Source organism: Microchirus variegatus (genome assembly GCF_963457635.1).
Source record: "Microchirus variegatus genome assembly, chromosome: 3".
In the NCBI taxonomy this organism is placed as follows: Eukaryota; Metazoa; Chordata; class Actinopteri; order Pleuronectiformes; family Soleidae; genus Microchirus; species Microchirus variegatus.
This window is the reverse complement of record NC_139804.1, coordinates 2,862,212-2,881,707: the sequence shown is the minus strand read 5'-3', so window position 1 is coordinate 2,881,707 and position 19,496 is coordinate 2,862,212. Positions and strand designations below refer to the sequence as shown.

General features: G+C 39.3%; 1 protein-coding gene across 1 annotated transcript in view; it reads left to right on the top strand.

Moving 5' to 3' along the window:
- Nucleotides 1-10,260: 10,260 nt before the first annotated feature.
- The window catches only part of axl (AXL receptor tyrosine kinase), a gene marked incomplete at its 5' end in the record, with an annotated part of 45,752 nt that continues 36,516 nt past the window's right edge, over nucleotides 10,261-19,496 (top strand). Inside the window, 2 exons of the mRNA XM_083886395.1 lie at nucleotides 10,261-10,399; nucleotides 18,382-18,592. Of these exons, the coding sequence (XP_083742521.1) occupies nucleotides 10,261-10,399; nucleotides 18,382-18,592 (350 nt within the window). The remainder of the gene's footprint in view (nucleotides 10,400-18,381; nucleotides 18,593-19,496) is intronic.

The window sequence follows — 19,496 nt, the reverse complement described above, 5'->3', positions numbered from 1 at the left end:
AACACTTCACAATCTGATAACCAGGTCTATATATGTAAACATGCCTGATATAGTCTGTGGGACAAATGATGTTTGCATGTGTGTGTGTGTGTTGGGTGTGTGTTTGTGTGTGTCTTTAGTACGCTGTGTGGACCAATCGTCAAGCAAACCTATCTTTGTGAGGACATTTTGGCTGGTTCTCACATCTTTAACGGGCTTTTTTGGGTTTTAGGGTTAGAATTAGGTTTGGAAATGCATAATGTCTATGACGGTCCTCACTGTGAATGAAGCACCAACTTGTGTGTTTGTGTGTGTCTAGTGTTCTTGTATTTGTCACTTTGTGAGGACCAGAAATCATCTTTGGCTGGTCCTCACATCTTAAATGGGCTTTTTGGGGTTTAAGACCCCATTTTTAGGGTTAGGGTTAGGGTTAGGAAAAGCATTATGTCTATGACGGTCCTCACTTTGAATGAAGCACCAACTGTGTGTGTGTGTGTGTGTGTGTGTGTGTGTGTGTGTGTGTGTGTGTGTGTGTGTGTTTTTGTGTGTCTTAAGTATGCCGTGTGGACCAATCGTCAAGCAAACCTATCTTTGTGAGGACATTTTGGCTGGTCCTCACATCTTTAACAGGCTTTTTTGGTGTTTAGGACCTGGTTTTAGGGTTAGAATTAGGTTTAGGTTAAGGTAAGGTTAAGGGCTAGTGTTCTTGTATATGTGATTTTGTGAGTACCAGAAATCATTTCGGCAAAGTGAGGACATTTTGGCTGGTCCTCACCATTTTTAGGACCCCATTTTTGAGGGTTAGGGTTAGAATTGGGTTTAGGTCATGGGTGATGGTTAAGGTTAGTGTAAGGGGGCTAGGAAATGCACTAAGTGTACAAAGGTCCTCACTACTACCTCACACTCGCATTGATAAACCTTAGCGAGTGAGGACATTTTGGGAAAGTGAGGACATTTTGGGAAAGTGAGGACATTTTGGCTGGTCCTCAAATCTCTGAAGGGCATTTTGGAGGGTTGAGACCCCAGTGTTAGGGTTAGGATTAGGGTTAGGAAATGCATAATGTCTATGATGGTCCTCCCTGTGGATGAAGCACCAACTTGTGTGTGTCTTTAGTACGCTGTGTGGACCAATCGCCAAGTAAACCTATCTTTGTGAGGACATTTTGGCCTGGTTTTAGGGTTAGAATTAGGTTTAGGTTTAGATAAGGGTAAGGGCTAGTGTTCTTGTGTTTGTGATTATTATGAGGACCAAAAATCATTTTTGGCAAAGTGAGGTCATTTTGGCTGGTCATCACATGTCTAAAGGGCTTTTTTTGGAGGGTTGAGACCTGGTTTTAGGGTTAGGGAACTTAGAAGTGGGTTACTAATACTGAGTAAATGTATGTAGCTCAGATAGTAGAGCCTTAATCTGTCTCTGTCTGTTTGTAAAATAGATTTAGCTGAATTTTACCAAATATTGTGTTAAATAACACACGTTGTTGTGTTATCTCTTGGAAATGGCTGTAAATGTGGACCAATTCAAAATAATTTCAAAATGACTTTAATTCTAGCTCTGATTGTTTTTATTATTGCACTGCTGTATATTAGCAGGCGTTATAAACCTGACATATGATTAGGATTGTATTGAAGTCTGTCTTTTTTTAATGTGTTTTTGTTTTGCCATCTGCTAAATTGTCACAAAAAAGTGACAATAAAACTCTGAACTGAATTCTGAACTGGACTGAACTCATTATAATGGACATACTGCATAATTTGTGTGCACGTGCACGTTCATGCACGTGCGCGACTTGCCTGCAGTCGTCCGGATTGTCCGCGAGCAGCAGCAGGAACTTGTTCTGTGGCAGAATGAGAGCAAAGCAGCAGTCTCTCCTGCCCCCTGGAGGCAGCCTGGGCAGGTCAAGGATGTCTCGTCCCTCTGCGATGGACTCGCAGTGGGTCTGCAGCGCCACCACCTGGTCTGGAGGGGACTCGGCGTCGCGGCACACCAGCAGGCCGCCCTCTATGGTCAGCACCAGGTACTTTTCCTTCCACTGTTTGAACATGAAGCCTCCTGCAGACAGGTGAACACAGGGATTACCTGTTATTTAAGGGGATGTCCCATTTCTAAGTGACAAAATAACCCTCAACACTTGGTTTTGAGGGTTAGTTAAGATTAAGGGTTGATATTGAGGGTTAAGATAGGAATTGGAATTGGCCCTAACTGTCTATTCATGGTATACTTTGAGATCCTAACAGGCTGATTCCATTATACATGTATATACTGTATATCTTATATAAAGCAGCACACAGAGCTGAATAAATCTGAGCTGCTGACAGAGCTGATAAAGCAGCTTCATCTGCATCCGTCCTCTTTTAAATCAAACTGGAGGTTGAGATTTAAAACAGATGTGACATAAATACTAAGGCGTAAAACATTGGCCGACTCACACATCTGGCGTCAGTGTCAAACATTCACTCACTGACATGAGACGACGGCGTCAAACACAACTGAGACGTCCTCGTAGGGTAATGTTTGCCTCATATATGATAATAACGATAATAATAATAATGATTTAAAATGCTGTTTTATGTCAACTTCATCCTTACTTAACTTAGTTGTATTATTCCACACAGCTTTTATCCTATAGATCTGCTCTAAATTCGAAAGATTTTTGTGTACGATTGCTTCTTTGTGCTGTTTTTTATGATCATGTTTATGATTATGTCGCCGTGCCTCGCCACTGGCTGTTAATAATGTCATAAAAAATGATTGTTTCACTTTTCTCAGAAAGAAAAACCTCTGCTCAAGATGATTTCTAAAAGATCTATTGGTTTTTTTTTATATACAGTTTTTTATCTTATTTAAAGGTGCATTTTGTAATAAATCTAAATCAACTGGCCATAAAATCCTCCTAATATGTCACAGAGACTCAGGAATAATGTTCATATAACAAACTGAACTCACCAACAACAACAGCACAGACAGAATATTTGCATTAAAAAAATAATATTTTGCAGACTGCAAATCATGTTTATGTTTTGAAATCATGTTTTGGAGGCATGTGGCGCCACCTACCGCCGTCTACCAATCATTGCAGTCGGTAGAGTCTCAGCTGCCGAGCAACCACGGGTTGCCAGTTACGTCAGAAAACGAAACCTAAAAGACCTCGGTGTTTTGAATTTGAACGTAGTAACCGTTTTTGGCCACATTCTTACATATGGCACCTTTAATTTATACTGTGCCTGTTGTCTCTTGTACCTTTTTGCACTGATTTCGTTGCACTTTGCAATGACAATTACAGATTAAAACACACACACACGCAGTAGCACAGGAATAAGCCATGAGATTTATCTTAATAACCCGACTGTACACACACGATGTATTTGACACAGATTTACTCCGAAAAATACACCGATATTTCGCAGAGGTGAAAGTTTAGTGTGGCCTACCGTATTTCTTGAGGAAGCCTCGGTGAACGCCTGCCGTGCTCATGTCTGTGGTCATCGCTGCACCGTGGGATGAAATGAGAGGCAGAGATTGTGTTGAGGGGGGAAAATAGGCCAAAGGAGAGAGAGAGAGAGAGAGAATAATCCCCCCCCCCTCCCCTCCCTGTTCAGGCCGTCCTTCTTTAAATCTGTGAGTGGAATTGGAGCTTTTCTGACCAATGGGCACAGACACGTGAGGCCCAAATAATCAGAATAAATCCCAGTGATTGTCACGGCCTCCATCGCCAGATGTTGTTGTATCGGACTTTCTCGTACCGTCTCTCTCTCTCTCTCAAGAAAACACAGATTTAAGCCTTTGTTCGCAGCTCTGTGTGCGATGTACAGATCTGTGTACTCGCTTTGTTGAGTTTGTTGTTTTTATGTCCGTCAAATGTCTGCGATCGTTCGTCATTTGGATTGGAATTATGGGACTGAAAGTCACTCTTTAATGATATTGTACGAGTTAATATTACCTCACAGTAAGAGTGTACACTCTTAGAAATATGGGTTCCAAAGGGGCTCTTATACAAGGGCTGAGGTTCTACCTGGAAACATTTGCTTCTGGTTTTTCAAGGGTTCTTGGTAACACTAGTGGTTCCAGTAAGAACCATTTTGACACAGAGAACCCTTTAAAACCCCTTTTCTGAATAAAGGGTTTTAAAAGAGTTCCAGGTGGAATTTTTATAAAAAGGTTCTACTTTGAGCCAAAAAGGGTTCTCCTATGAGGACAAGCCCAAGAACCTTATGGTTCTACTTAGCACTTTTATTTCTAAGAGTGTACACTCTTAGAAATAAGGGTTCAAAAGGGGTTCTTCTACAAGAGCTGAGGTTCTACCTGGAACCATTTGTTTTTCAAGGGTTCTTGGTAACATTAATGGTTCCAGTAAGAACCATTTTGACACAGAGAACCCTTTAAAACCCCTTTTCTGAATAAAGGGTTTTAAAGAGTTCCAGGTGGAATTTTTATAAAAAGGTTCTACTTTGAGCCAAAAAGGGTTCTCCTATGAGGACAAGCCCAATAACCTTATGGTTCTACTTAGCACTTTTATTTCTAAGAGTGTACACTCTTAGAAATAAGGGTTCAAAAGGGGTTCTTCTACAAGAGCTGAGGTTCTACCTGGAACCATTTGTTTTTCAAGGGTTCTTGGTAACATTAATGGTTCCAGTAAGAACCATTTTGACACAGAGAACCCTTTAAAACCCCTTTTCTGAATAAAGGGTTTTAAAAGAGTTCCAGGTGGAACTTTTATAAAACGGTTCTACCTGGAGCCAAAAAGGGTTCTCCTATGAGGACAAGCCCAAGAACCTTATGGTTCTACTTGGCACTTTTATTTCTTAGAGTGTACACTCTTAGAAATACGGGTTCCAAAGGGGTTCTTCTACAAGGGCTGAGGTTCTACCTGGAACCATTTGCTTCTGAAAAACCCTTTCCCGAAGAATGGGTTTTTCAAGGGTTCTTGGTAACACTAATGGTTCCAGTGAGAACCATTTTGATCCAGAGAACCCTTTAAAACCCCTTTCCTGAATAAATGGTTTTAAAAGAGTTCTTTGTAAAACCAAGGGTTACAGGTAAGGTTCCACCTGGAGCCAAAAAAGGTTCTCCTATGAGGACAATCCGAAGAACCTTATATGGTTCTACTTAGCACTTTTATTTCTTAGAATGTACACTCTGAGAAATACGGGTTCCAAAGGGGTTCTTCTAAAAGGGCTGAGGTTCTACCTGGAACCATTTGCTTCTGGTTTTTCAAGGGTTCTTGGTAACACTAGTGGTTCCAGTAAGAACCATTTTGACACAGAGAACCCTTTAAAACCCCTTTTCTGAATAAAGGGTTTTAAAAGAGTTCCAGGTGGAACCTTTATAAAAAGGTTCTACCTGGAGCCAAAAAGGGTTCTCCTGTGAGGACAATCCGAAGAACCTTATATGGTTCTACTTAGCACTTTTATTTCTAAGAGTGCAGTAGTAGTCCGCTGCTGTTGAAACAGAGAAATGTGTTATTTTAAAACTGCATACATGTTTCCTGTATTTCCTGCATGTGTTATATAATATGATGCATCTCCTTGTGTGTCCTCTGAGTCAGTGCAGATTAAAATAAGGGAGATTATTATTCCTACAGCGCTGGATGCCTGCTGTTATGCCGTGGATCGGCCCAAACGAAACTTTAATCTGTGCAAGCGAAAAAAAACCACATCACAGCTGGAATCATTATTATATAACAGGAGGGATCAGAGAGAGACTCCCATACCTCAATCCACCACATCCCATAGTATGTCCATGATAAACATGTGTGATGTGGGAGAAAATGATGTAAAAACACACAGTAAAACTATAGATGAGAACATATTAGTAATTGTAGTTTTATCTGAGAAAAAAGTAGTATTTTTCGACGATCAGGAGACTGCTGGCGGCGCGTGTATCATAGCGAGAGTTCTCGATAATTCTGAAAAAAATTACTCTGAAAAACAGGGGAAAAAAATATTTGCACGAAGAACAGAAAAAAAAAATTAGACAGAAAAACAGAATTTTTTTTTTTCAAAAAATCAAACCGAAAATTAATTACTGAGAAAAACAGGAGTTTTTTTTTTTTTTTTTCAAGTGAATGCAATACGCTTCCGTAAGTTTGAGACCCCTGCATTAAACTGTTAAACTGTTTTTGGAGTGATTTTTTTTTTTTGGACACAAAGAGCTTGTCATCCTAACCCTCACCAGCAGAGGGCAGAAGAGCCTCATTAAGAGCCCCCTGTGCAGACTCTGGTCATTGATGAATCAACATGTTTGGGAGGAGGAGGAAGAAGAAGAAGAAGAAGCTTAAAGACGACCATAATGAGGATGAAGAAAGAGGAAAATGTGATCTCATTGTTCTGTGACTCTGAGCTGGGAGAGCAGCAGGAAGGTGTTTCCCATGTGTCTCAGCCAATAGTCTCTCACTAACAGGTTGTTTTGTTTATCAGACTCCTCCAGTGGAGGATGTCTGTACTGCGCTCTGTCGGCCTTTGTGTTTTCTGCAACTCTGTGGCAGCTTCATCGTTAAAGTCGTCGTCTTTGCTGAATCAGGTTTCGCAGGAGTTTGTTGTTGCTTAAAAAACCTAAACACTGGAAGCCCCTCCCCCTAAAAACACCCCTCTTTTTTTCTGCAGGACCCCCCAGTGACCCTCTTCCCTTTCTCTGTGTGTGTGTGTGTGTGTGTGTGTGTGTGTGTGTGTGTGTGTGTGTGTGTGTGTGTGTGTGTGTGTGTTCTTGTACTTGCTGCATACTGAGGACCAGTGAGTGTTTTTAACCAACAAAGTGAGGACATTTTGGCCAATCCTCACTTTGTTTTCATTGAAATCACTCCCTTAGGTTGCTATAACATGCTATACTCAATTTGTCCAAAAAAAAAAAAAAAAAAAAAAAAAATTTTGGATGACATAGTATGACGTTTTTGTCAAATTTTGGACCAAAAATTTTGGGTCAATTTTTTTTTTCAAATTTTGGACGACATAGTATAGTATGATTTTTTTAGTCAAATTTTGGACCAAAAATTTTTGGTCAAATTTAAAAAAAAATTTGGACGACATAGTATAGTATGACGTTTTTGTCAAATTTTGGACCAAACATTTTTGGTCAAATTTTTTTTTAATTTTGGACGACATAATATAGTATGATGTTTTTGTCAAACTTTGGGCCAAAAATTTTGGGTCAATTTTTTTTCAAATTTTGGACGACATAGTATAGTATGATGTTTTTGTCAAATTTTGGACCAAAAAGTTTTGGTCAATTTTTGGGCCAAAAATGTTGGGTCAAATTTTTTTCAAATTTTGGTCGACATGGTAGAGTATGAAGTTTTTGTAAAATTTTGGACCAAAAAAATAAATAAATAAATAAATCGAAAAAGTTTTCCAGCCCTTCTTGCTCTGGGGCTCCACCTGCAGACATTTTATGGTACTGCAACTAGTAGTTCTTTGTAGATGTCATTCATAAAGTAGATATTTGTAATTGTGTTGATTTATAAAGTGGAAATGCTGGTCCTCACTTTGTCAGCACTTTTCCCCGGTCCTCAGTATGCAGTAAGTACAAGAATGTGTGTGTGTGTGTGAGAGAGAGAGAGCGCTCCATTGCTCAAGCTCCCTATTGAAAAGCGAGAGCATGTACAATGGGGTCTTTCTCAGTCCCTCTCTGTGTCTCCATTAAAGACCCTGTGGGAACACAACAGTGTCCACAGGGCCGCTCTTAAAGGGCCAGAGGAGGACGGTCCTTCTTCCCATGGTGAAAAAAGACAGCAGAGGAAACTTCAGGTGATTCCTGTGTGAACTCAGAGAGAGAGAACACAAACATCACAGTAAACACTGTGATGTTTCTGATGATAATCACCATTTATTTAGACTGCAGCTCCAGACGCTGATGTAATCCAAGCCCTATATAAAACAGCAGCAGTGGATGCAAACAGAATAGTTTTGTCTGTAATCTCTTTAATCCAAACTTTGATCTTTCACGTTTAAAACTTTACTTTTTCAGACCGTAAGATTTTTCGCTCCATCTTTAAAGACCGACAACAGGAATCCATTGACCAGCGCCTGTTACTGTTCACACTGCACTTTGTCTATTTACTTGCACTTTTTTATATCTTACTTACCTTTATATAAGTGTTAGTTATCTCTGTGTTTTTATCAACTATGACGTGTGCTGCTGCCTTTCTTGGCCATGCAGGTTCACCCTTGACCTCAATAATGGGTCTTTTATCTCAATAATGGAAAATGAAAATACATACATACATAACACACAACTTTAGACCTGCAACTGTTTATTTGTCCTTTAAATGTTGAATGTTGTGTTCCCAAGGAAGATAACGAATTCAATTTCCTGTTGTTGTATGATATGATCTATCTATCTATCTATCTATCTATCTATCTATCTATCTATCTATCTATCTATCTATCTATCTATCTATCTATCTATCTATCTATCTATCTATGTAGCCATTTGACTATCTAGTTAGCTTGGTAGTTATCTATCTATCTAGTTGACTAGCTAGCTCGCTAGCTAGGTATCTATCTATCTATCTATCTATCTATCTAGTTGACTAGCAGCAAGGTAGGTAGTTATCTATCTATCTATCTATCTATCTATCTATCTATCTATCTATCTATCTATCTATCTATCTATCTATCTATCTATCTTGTTGACTAGCTAGCTAGGTAGGTAGTTATCTATCTTGTTGATTATCTATCTATCTATCTATTTATCTATCTATCTATCTATCTATCTATCTATCTATCTATCTATCTATCTATCTATATATCTATCTATCTATCTATCTATCTATCTATCTATTTGTGTAGCCATTTGACTAGGTAGCTAGCTTGGTAGTTATCTATCTATATAGTTGACTAGCTAGCTAGGTATCTATCTATCAAGTTGACTAGCTAGCTAGCTAGGTAGGTAGGTAGTTATCTATCTATCTAGTTGACTATCTATCTATATAGTTGACTATCTATTAATCTATCTATCTATCTGTGTAACCAGTTGACTAGCTAGCTAGGTGGGTAGTTATCTATCTGTGTAGCTATTTGACTTGCTGGCTAGCTTGGTAATTATCTATCTTTTTAGTTGACTAGCTAGGTAGGTATGTATCTATCTATCTAGTTGACTACCAGCTAGCTAGTTGACTATCTATAAATCTATCTATCAATCTGTGTAACCAGTTGACTAGCAGCTAGCTAGGTAGGTAGTTATCTATCTATCTATCTATCTATCTATCTATCTATCTATCTATCTATCTATCTATCTATCTATCTATCTATCTATCTATCTACACAAAAACAAACATACTATATAAGTATATAACATAGCCAATAAACTCTCCTCTAAATGTTACGTACTGTACCTTTAAATACAGCTTGGTTACATTTCGCAGCGAAATCAATAAATGTCACATTTTAAAGTGACCTGATAATTAGTTTAAAGGTCTAAACTAATGAAGTTAGAATAAGAGGCTTCAGGTGTCAACGTGTTTATGAATTACAGACGTGAGATTTAACCAGATTACAGGTGTCAACACACACACACATACACACACACACACACACACACAGGTCTCAGGTCTGTGACTGACACCAGACTCACGTGAATAAGTTACTTTGTTTCCAACGGGGGGGAAATGGACGATCCTCGGGTCATTATGAAAGGCGGATGGGGGATTTGTGACACAACAATCAGCGATGCCGCAGGGTTTCTCACCCGGGAGGAGGAGGAGGAGGAGACGGGAGAGGAGGAGGAGGAGGGAGACCCGGGAGGAGGAGGAGGAGGAGGAGGAGTGTGAGGAGGGAGGAGGAGGGTGGAAAGAAGTTGAGTTGAGGAATTTGAATCGTGTTTGAAGGGGGTGAGAGGGAAAAAGAAAAGAGGAGGAGAGGAGGGGGAGAATGTCTGAGTGAGTCTGAAGGAACCGGCGTTCAGAGAGGACAGAGAGAGAGAGAGAGAGAGGAAACACCGGGTTATAAACACTCTGTGTGTCTGGAAATAGACTCAAACTCTCACGATCAACTTTTACCTGTTTTCTTTTGTATTATAGTGAACTTTTATAGTCGTTAGTTTCTGTGCGCTTACTTTTTTTTGGAGGGGGGGGGCTAAACCTTTGCGGAACAGCCGTGCGTAATTTGGATCAAAACAACAACATAAGAAGAGCGGACACAGGAGGACTTGTGAGTGTTCTGTTTACATACATATACACAAAAGGAACTGTTTTGGAACTCACTTTACCACATTGGCGGATAACCATCGGATCGTTTTTGGGATTTAAAAAAAAAGCGCACAACCGTGTGGATGTTTGCGATGCGTCGATGATGGAATCCTGCGCTGTTTCTCCTCCGGTGAAGCTGATCCTCACAGGAGCCATGAGTTCGTCGTCTAAAGCGCTAAAGCTGCTGATCCTCACCGTGGTTTCGTGCGCTTGGAGGGAAGCGACCGCTGCGACACTGACAGGTAAGAGGTTTGGAAACTTTTGCGCAAAGCAGGCAAAACAGCGTTAATGAGCAATTAGCTCAGTCAGCTGTTTTTGTTTTTTTTGTTTGTTTTTTTTCTCGTTAAACCAATTTGTTCACGCGTGTGGAGTTTTGCAACCGCAGCTGCGCAAGTGTCTCCTCCACATCTGGACAGCATGAAGCAGTCATTACGCACGGTTTTAATGAAGGCGCTGGAAAAACAAGGTGAACACAGAACAAACAAATCACTTTTATTATGTTTTTTTTAAATTATTTTAACAAGAGGAGGCGGTGATGAGTTGGTGATGTTGAGTCAAAGACGTGAGGTCATGATGAGATCAGGTGCAGCCAAAAATCCTCACATTCATTCTCGATGGAGGCTGAGCAGGACTGCTGAGGAATGTTGAAGTCTGTTGTCCCGGGGCAGGAAAAAAGACTCAAGAGCTTAAAATAAAGTCATGCTGGGAAGTTGATGGAATATCATGAAATCCACTTCACTGCCACAGATAGAGAGGAGAACACAGATAAGACGACGTTCGACTCCCTGAAGAAGAATTCCGCCTCATACTTTGCCTCAGTTACAATCTGTATATGAAGCAACACCCTATGTCTTTAGACCTTAGACTTTAGAGCAGAGGTGTCAAACTGCAGGGCCGTGGGCCACATGGGGCCCCCCAGTCGATGTCATGGGGCCCCCTACTTGATGTGAAGTTATAATGAAATCATGGCCCATGACCTCACCTTCTTTTAAACCCAGAGTCTATTTCAGATACAGGCCTCTACCAAACGGTTGAGACGTCTGTTCATAATAAACCTGGTTTGCATAATTCATAAAGAATACAACATTCAGAACAAGTCACATTCATTTAGTGTTAGTGAGTTCAGCTTGATGCATTTTTCAATGAGATATAGTGACTTAAAGTGTGCTCGACCAAATGGTTGAGTAGAACCTTAAAGGGTTAATACGTTCATATGTGGTTTTTATTGTGACGTAAAGAACGTTCCAGATTAAAAACAAGCACTTTTACGTTGAAATGTATGTCAAATATCATCAAGGATATCTTAACTGTGATATCATGATGCAGTATTGTTTATGTTTTAATTAGTGCTGGGCGCGTTAGCGGCGTTAACGCACATTAACGCATGGCGCGTTACCACGACGACTGACCGGGAAAAAGACGCGCGTGACGCTAAACTTTAAAAACAGAGGCACACATACACACAGTACACAGGTGCGCTGGTTATTTGTAGCGCTGCTCATTTCGTTTGATAAACAGACCGCTCCAGTTCCACTGTAGGTGCAGCTAACGGGCGCTAAAGAAGCTAACGGAGCTAACTGGTAAACAGTGCCGCGGCACCTAAACATGCCGATACATTCGCCATTTTCCGGTCAGTCGTCATGGAAACGCGGCATGCCCAACTCTAGTTTTAATTTTAGCCACTTGCTACTAAACAGTTAGCTAGCCGCTCATTGGCCCATTTGAGTTTGACCCCCCCTTCCTTAGAGGAACAACCTGAGGAAAGAAACCTTTGGTTGGTTTTCAGATGAATCTCTGGAATCCATTGCCGTCTGCAAACAGTGGATTAAAACATGGTGGGGGCCCCTCCCTCCCTGCAGGGGCCCCCCACCTGTCAGCTCATGTGTTTTGACCATTATAGCCACCCTGGCCTCTCAGGGAGCTGCTGCTGCACCTCTGGCCCTCAGTGGATCTATGAGCTGCTGTGATTTATAAACTCAGGTTGATGTTTTTCCCCTCCTGAGAATTCCTTCTCCATGTCTCAGTTCCTATTTGGACGTACAGTACGCGGCAGAGGAGAGGGGTTCATGCTTTGGTTGGTGAGTCAGAGTCAAAGCAGCTCTGAGTCAAGCAGTGGGAATGATGGATGGGGGTGAGGGGGCAGCAACAGTGGGGAGGAGGCAAAATGTGTAGCCATGAATCGGAAGAATGGCATGAAAAGGATGAAAAGGAGGCTAAATGTGAAGGGAAAAGGGGGCAGAGGAGCAGCCAGTGAATGGAGGGAGTGGATTGTGTCGCCCAGAGAAAGAAGACGATAAATGCTCGGACTGTGTCGCTCGGGTATTTTTGGTATGTGCTGCACGGTCGCTGACATTTAACATGGGAGCGTTTTCTCCCAGAGACGAGAAGAAGAAGAAGAAGAAGAAGTGTGGAACCTCGAGGGAACTCAGGCGACAAAAGAGAGGAGATAAGCACAAGTGAATCAGGGGCCACACACACACACACACACACACACACACACACACACACACACACACACAGCTATTCTTGACACTGCGTTGACTTTCAATCATTTGGACAAACCAGTTCACGCCTAAACCAAACCATAACCAAACCATTCAAATCTTAGCCTTAGAAATGAGGTTCTGCCAGGTTTTTTACAACTGGTCCTGACAAAAAAAGTCAATGTTTATGTCAGAAAAATAACCAAATACAGACACAGTTGTGCTTCTCTACTTCTCAGGTTGACTATCTATCTATCTATCTATCTATCTATCTATCTATCTATCTATCTATCTATCTATCTATCTATCTATCTATCTATCTATCTATCTATCTATCTATCTATCTATCTATCTATCTATCTATCTATCTGTGTAGCTAGTTGACTAGCTAGCTAGCTAGTTGACTATCTATCTATCTATCTATCTATCTATCTATCTATCTATCTATCTATCTATCTATCTATCTATCTATCTATCTATCTATCTATCTATCTATCTATCTATCTATCTATGTAGCCAGTTGACTAGCTAGCTAGCTAGGTAGTTAAAAGTTAATCTACACAAACATACCTAAATAAATAATATAGCCAATAAACTGTCCTCTAAATATTACAGACTGTACCTTTAAGTACATCTTAGGACATTTAGCAGGACAGGACATTCAAAGACATCATTTCCTCCTCATGTCCCTGAATGTGTCTCTACAGCCTCAAACAGACACATTCACACATGTTCCTCTCAGGACACTGCATTAACAACACATTATCCCTTAATCCCAGTCCCCCTGCCTCATTAAGACCAGGTTTTGGTCTCTGTCAGAGCTGTACTGGTCCTGACAAGGTCAGTGTTTAGAAGCAACAACAACTACGATCAGCGCAGACACAAACACACTCTGATTGACCATGACCTGCTCTCTTTGTTAACCTCTGCGTCCTCATAGAAGCTTTACCAGCCTATTCTTATTATTATGAATGCAGCTCTAAAGAGACACTGAAAGAGAAGCAGAGCGCTTTTTGTTCAATGTGGCACTGGAAAAAAAAAAGAGAGAAAACAAGTCAGGGCCATGTGGATTCTTAAAAAGACTCAGTGAAGCTTAAAAATAAAGGCAGGAATGACTTTTGACGCCAAGAAAGCTCAGAGAGACAGTGAGGAGCAGTGAAGCAGAGACACAGACACAGGCTCCTACAACAAGCTCCCACAATACTGCTGCTGAAGCTGCTGCTGAAGCTGCTGCTGCTGCTGCTGCTGAAGCTGCTGCTGCTGCTGCTGCTGAAGCTGCTGCTGCTGCTGCTGAAGCATCAATCTATCCATCTGTGTAGCTAGTTGCAAGGTAGTTATCTATCTTGTTGACAATCTATCTATCTATCTATCTATCTATCTATCTATCTATCTATCTATCTATCTATCTATCTATCTATCTATCTATCTATCTATCTATCTATCTATCTATCTATCTATCTATCTATCTATCTATCTATCTGTGTAGGTAGTTGCTAGCGAGCTAGGTCAATGTGCGCCAACAATCTATATATTATCTATTTTGTTGTCTGCCTGTCTATCTATCTATCTAGTTGACTAGCTAGCTAGTAGTTATCTATCTATCTAGTTGACAAGCTAGCTAGCTAGGTAGTTATCTATCTATCTATCTATCTATCTATCTATCTATCTATCTATCTATCTATCTATCTATCTATCTATCTATCTATCTATCTATCTATCTATCTATCTTGTTGACTAGCTAGCTAGGTAGGTAGTTATCTATCTATCTATCTATCTATCTATCTATCTATCTATCTATCTATCTATCTATCTATCTATCTATCTATCTATCTATCTATCTATCTATCTATCTATCTTGTTGACTAGCTAGCTAGGTAGGTAGTTATCTATCTATCTATCTATCTATCTATCTATCTATCTATCTATCTATCTATCTATCTATCTATCTATCTATCTATCTATCTATCTATCTATCTATATTGTTGACTAGCTAGGTAGTTATCTATCTTGTTGATTATCTATCTATCTATCTATCTATCTATCTATCTATCTATCTATCTATCTATCTATCTATCTATCTATCTATCTATCTATCTATCTATCTATCTATCTATCTATATTGTTGACTAGCTAGGTAGTTATCTATCTTGTTGATTATCTATCTATCTATCTATCTATCTATCTATCTATCTATCTATCTATCTATCTATCTATCTATCTATCTATCTATCTATCTATCTATCTATCTATCTATCTATCTATCTATCTATCTATCTATCTATCTATCTGTGTAGCTAGTTGACTAGCTGTCCTACATACGCCGCCAATGTGTGTGTGTGTGTGTTTTTTTTTACTTTATGTGTGTTTACATCTGTGAGAAAGTTCACAGTGACGGGGTCAAAGGTCAAAGGTCGACCGTGAAATAGACTCACAGGACGTGCAGACGAGCTTGAGAAAGTCTCGAATAAGGAACCCCCCACCACCCCCCGTGATTTATACTCTGCTCGAGTCGAGTTGGAACATTCCCAAAGTATATTTATCGTTTATCGTTAGCAGTGCAGATTATAATTTGATGCACTGTGTCTGTAAAAGTAAAAGCAGACAAACACGTTTATAACTCGGCGCGTTTACGATCACCTTCCTCGTGTCGCTTTGTGGACGTTGAACAGATCCACAGACGTCTGAGATTATCACTGCTGCCCCTGATTGTGTGGATTTTATTTCAGATTATCTTCAGGAGCCTTTTTTCTGGCATAAACACTGACCTTGTCAGGACTATTAATCCTCACAGAGATCAAAACCTGATCCTCATGAGGCAGAGCCGGTTACATTTAGGCATAATCTATGAATCAGTGGTTAATGGGGTAAATAGATTATTCAATTAATCGATTGTTAATCCATGACTAAATCAATCGTCAACTATTTTATTTTGACAATTGATTCATCAGTTTTAGGGTTGTTTACAATTAATAAGGGCTGTCAAAATTAACGCGTTAACGCGCTTTCATCGCGCTACGGGTAGACGTGCAGTTTATGAACAGGCAAGGCGGCGGGCAACTGCTTGGGGCCCTGAGCCGATCGGGGGCTCCCGACGCTCTGAGCCTAAATGCATCAGTGAGCAGCCGCATCTCCGTCTCCCTCAAACAACAAGGGTTGATTTGCAATGACATCTCATAGTAAACCTCCCTAAAGAGGCCCCACGTCTCCTCACGCTAACCTGTGTGAAGCTGAAGGAAAATGAAGAGGAGTTATCAACAAGGAAGTTAGAAGAGGAAGAAAAAAGAGAGGAGGAAGAAAAAAGAAAGAAAGACACACAGTTGTAAGTGGCGCTGCTGGCGCAGATAATGATATAATCATAACATTAACAGTCACTGTCTAACTAACGGGGACACAGACAGCAGCTAACGTTAGCGTCAGAATGCTAGCTGACGCTAACGCTAACGCTAGCTAGCAGAAGCAGTGCTTCAAAGTGCTGATGAGGAATTTTCTGCTGTGGTTTAGTAAGAAAACTATTTAACTTCTATACTTTATATTTTGTTTATAATGTGAGTTATTTACAGTGCAATGTATAGTTTTTTTTAAAGTTATTTACAGCATTTTATTGTTTCTATTTATTTATATTGTCTTATAATGTGGGTTTTTTACAATGTGATGTTTATTTTTTACTAAGTTTGTATAGGTTTTTACAAGTTATTTACAGTATTTTATTGTTCTTTACATTTATATTTTCACATACTTTATTTATCTCTCCGTTTCTACAACAATATAAAGAGAAAATTAGAATTTTTTTGGCATATTTATGAATGGTAATTAATCGTGATTCATCGGGATTAATCCACAGCTACCCTGTGATTAATCTGATTAAAAATGTTAATCTTTTGACAGCCCTACAATTAATACAAGCTTTCTGGTTTTTCACATTCTTAAATGTGAAACATTTTCTAATCTCAGAATATGAATGGAATATTTTCTAATCTCTGAATGTGAAAATGTTCTAATTTCTAATCTCTGAATGTGAATGTGAAACATTTTCTAATCTCATAAAGTGAATGTGAATATTTTCTAATCTCAGAATATGAACATTTTCTAATTTCTGAATGTGAACATTTTCTAATTTCTAATCTCAGAATGTGAATGTGAAACATTTTCTAATCTCGTAAAGTGAATGGGAATATTTTCTAATCTCAGAATGTGAACATTTTCTAATCTCAGAATGTGAACATTTTCTAATTTCTGAATGTGAACATTTTCTAATCTCAGAATATGAACATTTTCAAAACCTCTGAATGTGATAATTTTCTAATCTCTGAATGTGAACATTTTCTAATTTCTGAACGTGAACATTTTCTAATCTCTGAATGCCAAAGTTTTCTAATCTCTGAATGTGAATTGTTTCTAATCTCTGAATCCCAAAATTTTGATCATACTTTTTCAAAATTGTCTTACATTTTATGCACAAAAGAACACTGGATTAATCCAGAAAATAATCGACAGATTACTCGATTTTAAAAAATAATCCTTAGTTGCAGCTCTAGTGGTTAAATTAGCTTATGATTGAAGTCCAAATGAATGGAAATCAGTGCAGAGTCTTTGAAGCATAGCTACACAAACCTGTGTGTGTGTGTGTGTGTGTGTGTGTGTGTGTGTGTGCGTGTGTGCGCGTGCTTGTGTGTGTGTGTGTGTGTGTGTGTGTGTGTGTGTGTGTGTGTGTGTGTGTGTGTGTGTGTGTGTGTGTGTGTGAGCTCTCTGTCCTCTAACAAGGACCCTTTGTCCCCAGTATCAGTGTCTGTCTTTCTCAGGTCAACTCGTCTCTGTGAGGGACACCAGATTACCAGATTACACGAAAACCTGGTGTTGTGTATGAACTCCATGAGTGTTATCACTTCAGTCCATAATGAACCCACACATTAATCAGAGTGAACTCACCAGATTAGATGATTGATGATCATGTTAACGTTGGCAATCAATGAGAGGATTTAAGCCAATAATTCAACCAAATATTAGTCCTCGCTCTGCTTGGTGTTTTTTCTCACTTTCTCACGGTGTGTAGATAAAACAGTGTGTAGATTAAACAGTGTGTAGATAAAACAGTGCCGGATAAAAAATGCTCCTGTGAATTTCTCTTAAAATTCTGACATTTGACCTTTAAACTATATATGATAAGTTAATTAAAAGTAAATCAACAACTTATTCATTAATTATAAAAGTATTTGTGAATGAATAAATCTATAGTTTAGTCACGATTTATTGAATACTACAAAGGCAATGTTATGCTATGCTATGCTATAGTATGCTATGCTATGGTATGCTATGTTATGTTATGTTATGTTATGATATGATATGATATGATATGATATGTTATGTTGTTATGTAATGTAATGTAATGTTATGCTATGCTATGTTATGCTAAGTTGTGTTATGCTATGTTATGTTATGTTATGCTATGCTATGCTATGTTATTATGTTATGCTATGTTATGCTATGATTTAGTGTCAGACAACGTTTTTATATAAGAGTTGTTTCTGTTGCGGAAAATTATTATTTGTGTATGGTTTTAAAGGGGAATAAAGAATTCGTTAGATTTACCATTTATTTAAAATCTCACATGCTTAAATTTAACTTTTATAATGTAAGCTCCCATTTAAATCCTGTTTGAAGATACCATATAACATCAATTTCTTCTTGAACTCAACACTAACTCGTCCCTCTGCTTCTTCCTCTCCCTCTCTCTTAAATCACAGATCTGGAGTTTGAGCGCAGTCCTGCCACTGTCATCTCGTCTCTGGGTAAACCTGTTTGGCTGCACTGCGCCCTGACAGGGACGGGGGGCGAGGAAGAGGACCCTCCTGACGTCCTGTGGCTCAGAGACGACGTCCCGCTGCAGTACGCCGACACCAACCAGTTCCAGGTCCACACGGGCGACAACAGCTGGACCATCATGAGCACACTGAGGTGAAAAAAACACAACAACACACATTTCACCTGTTGTTGTGAAGCGGCCACGCCCTCCACAGTCGTCTGCTGAGATTGTGTTTTGTTTCCTGTTCCTCTCACCAAGCTCAACCGGTTCTGCCGCCGCTGGATTACGTCATCATAATGACTTCCAGCAACCACATAGTACTTGTAATAATCCAAAACACAATCCCGTGTGCCTCTGCTGCTGTAGCTTAATCCCATTAGTTTAGAAAAAGAGCGTAATCAGAGTGTGAGCATCATTCTATGGGTTGCCGCATGTAAAAATTCAGTCACTTTTCTAGCTGATATATTTTAAACATTTAGCTCACTTTCTTCACATTTGAGGTAGAAATTAAATGGTGAATCTAAATGTTCAATCTAAATCTAAATTGAAATGTAAATGCTAAATCTAAATGCTAAATCCTAGCAGTAAATCTAAATGCTAAATCAAAATGTAAATATTAAATCTAAATGCTTAATATAAACGCTAAATCCTAGCAGTAAATCTAAATGCTAAATCAAAATGTAAATATTAAATCTAAATGCTAAATCCTAGCAGTAAATCTAAATGCTAAATCTAAATCCGTCGCCAAGTGTAAAGCTAAATGCAAAATCAAATTGTAAATATTACATCTAAATGCTTAATCTAAATCGGTCGCCAAGTGTAAAGCTGAATGTTAAATAATATAAAATATGCAAACAGCGCCCCCAGAAGTCCGGTCATGGTCAGACAAAAGTTATCAGATCGGGTGAGTGTATTAGGCTTACTCCAAAGTTTCTTGAGGAATTTTTGATGCCAGAGAAAGTAGCCAAAATTGCGCTAAATGCTAAATTTGTTTTTTTTCCCGTTGTGTCTAAGTGGCACAGAGTTGTTTCCGATTTGAACCAAACTTGGTACACT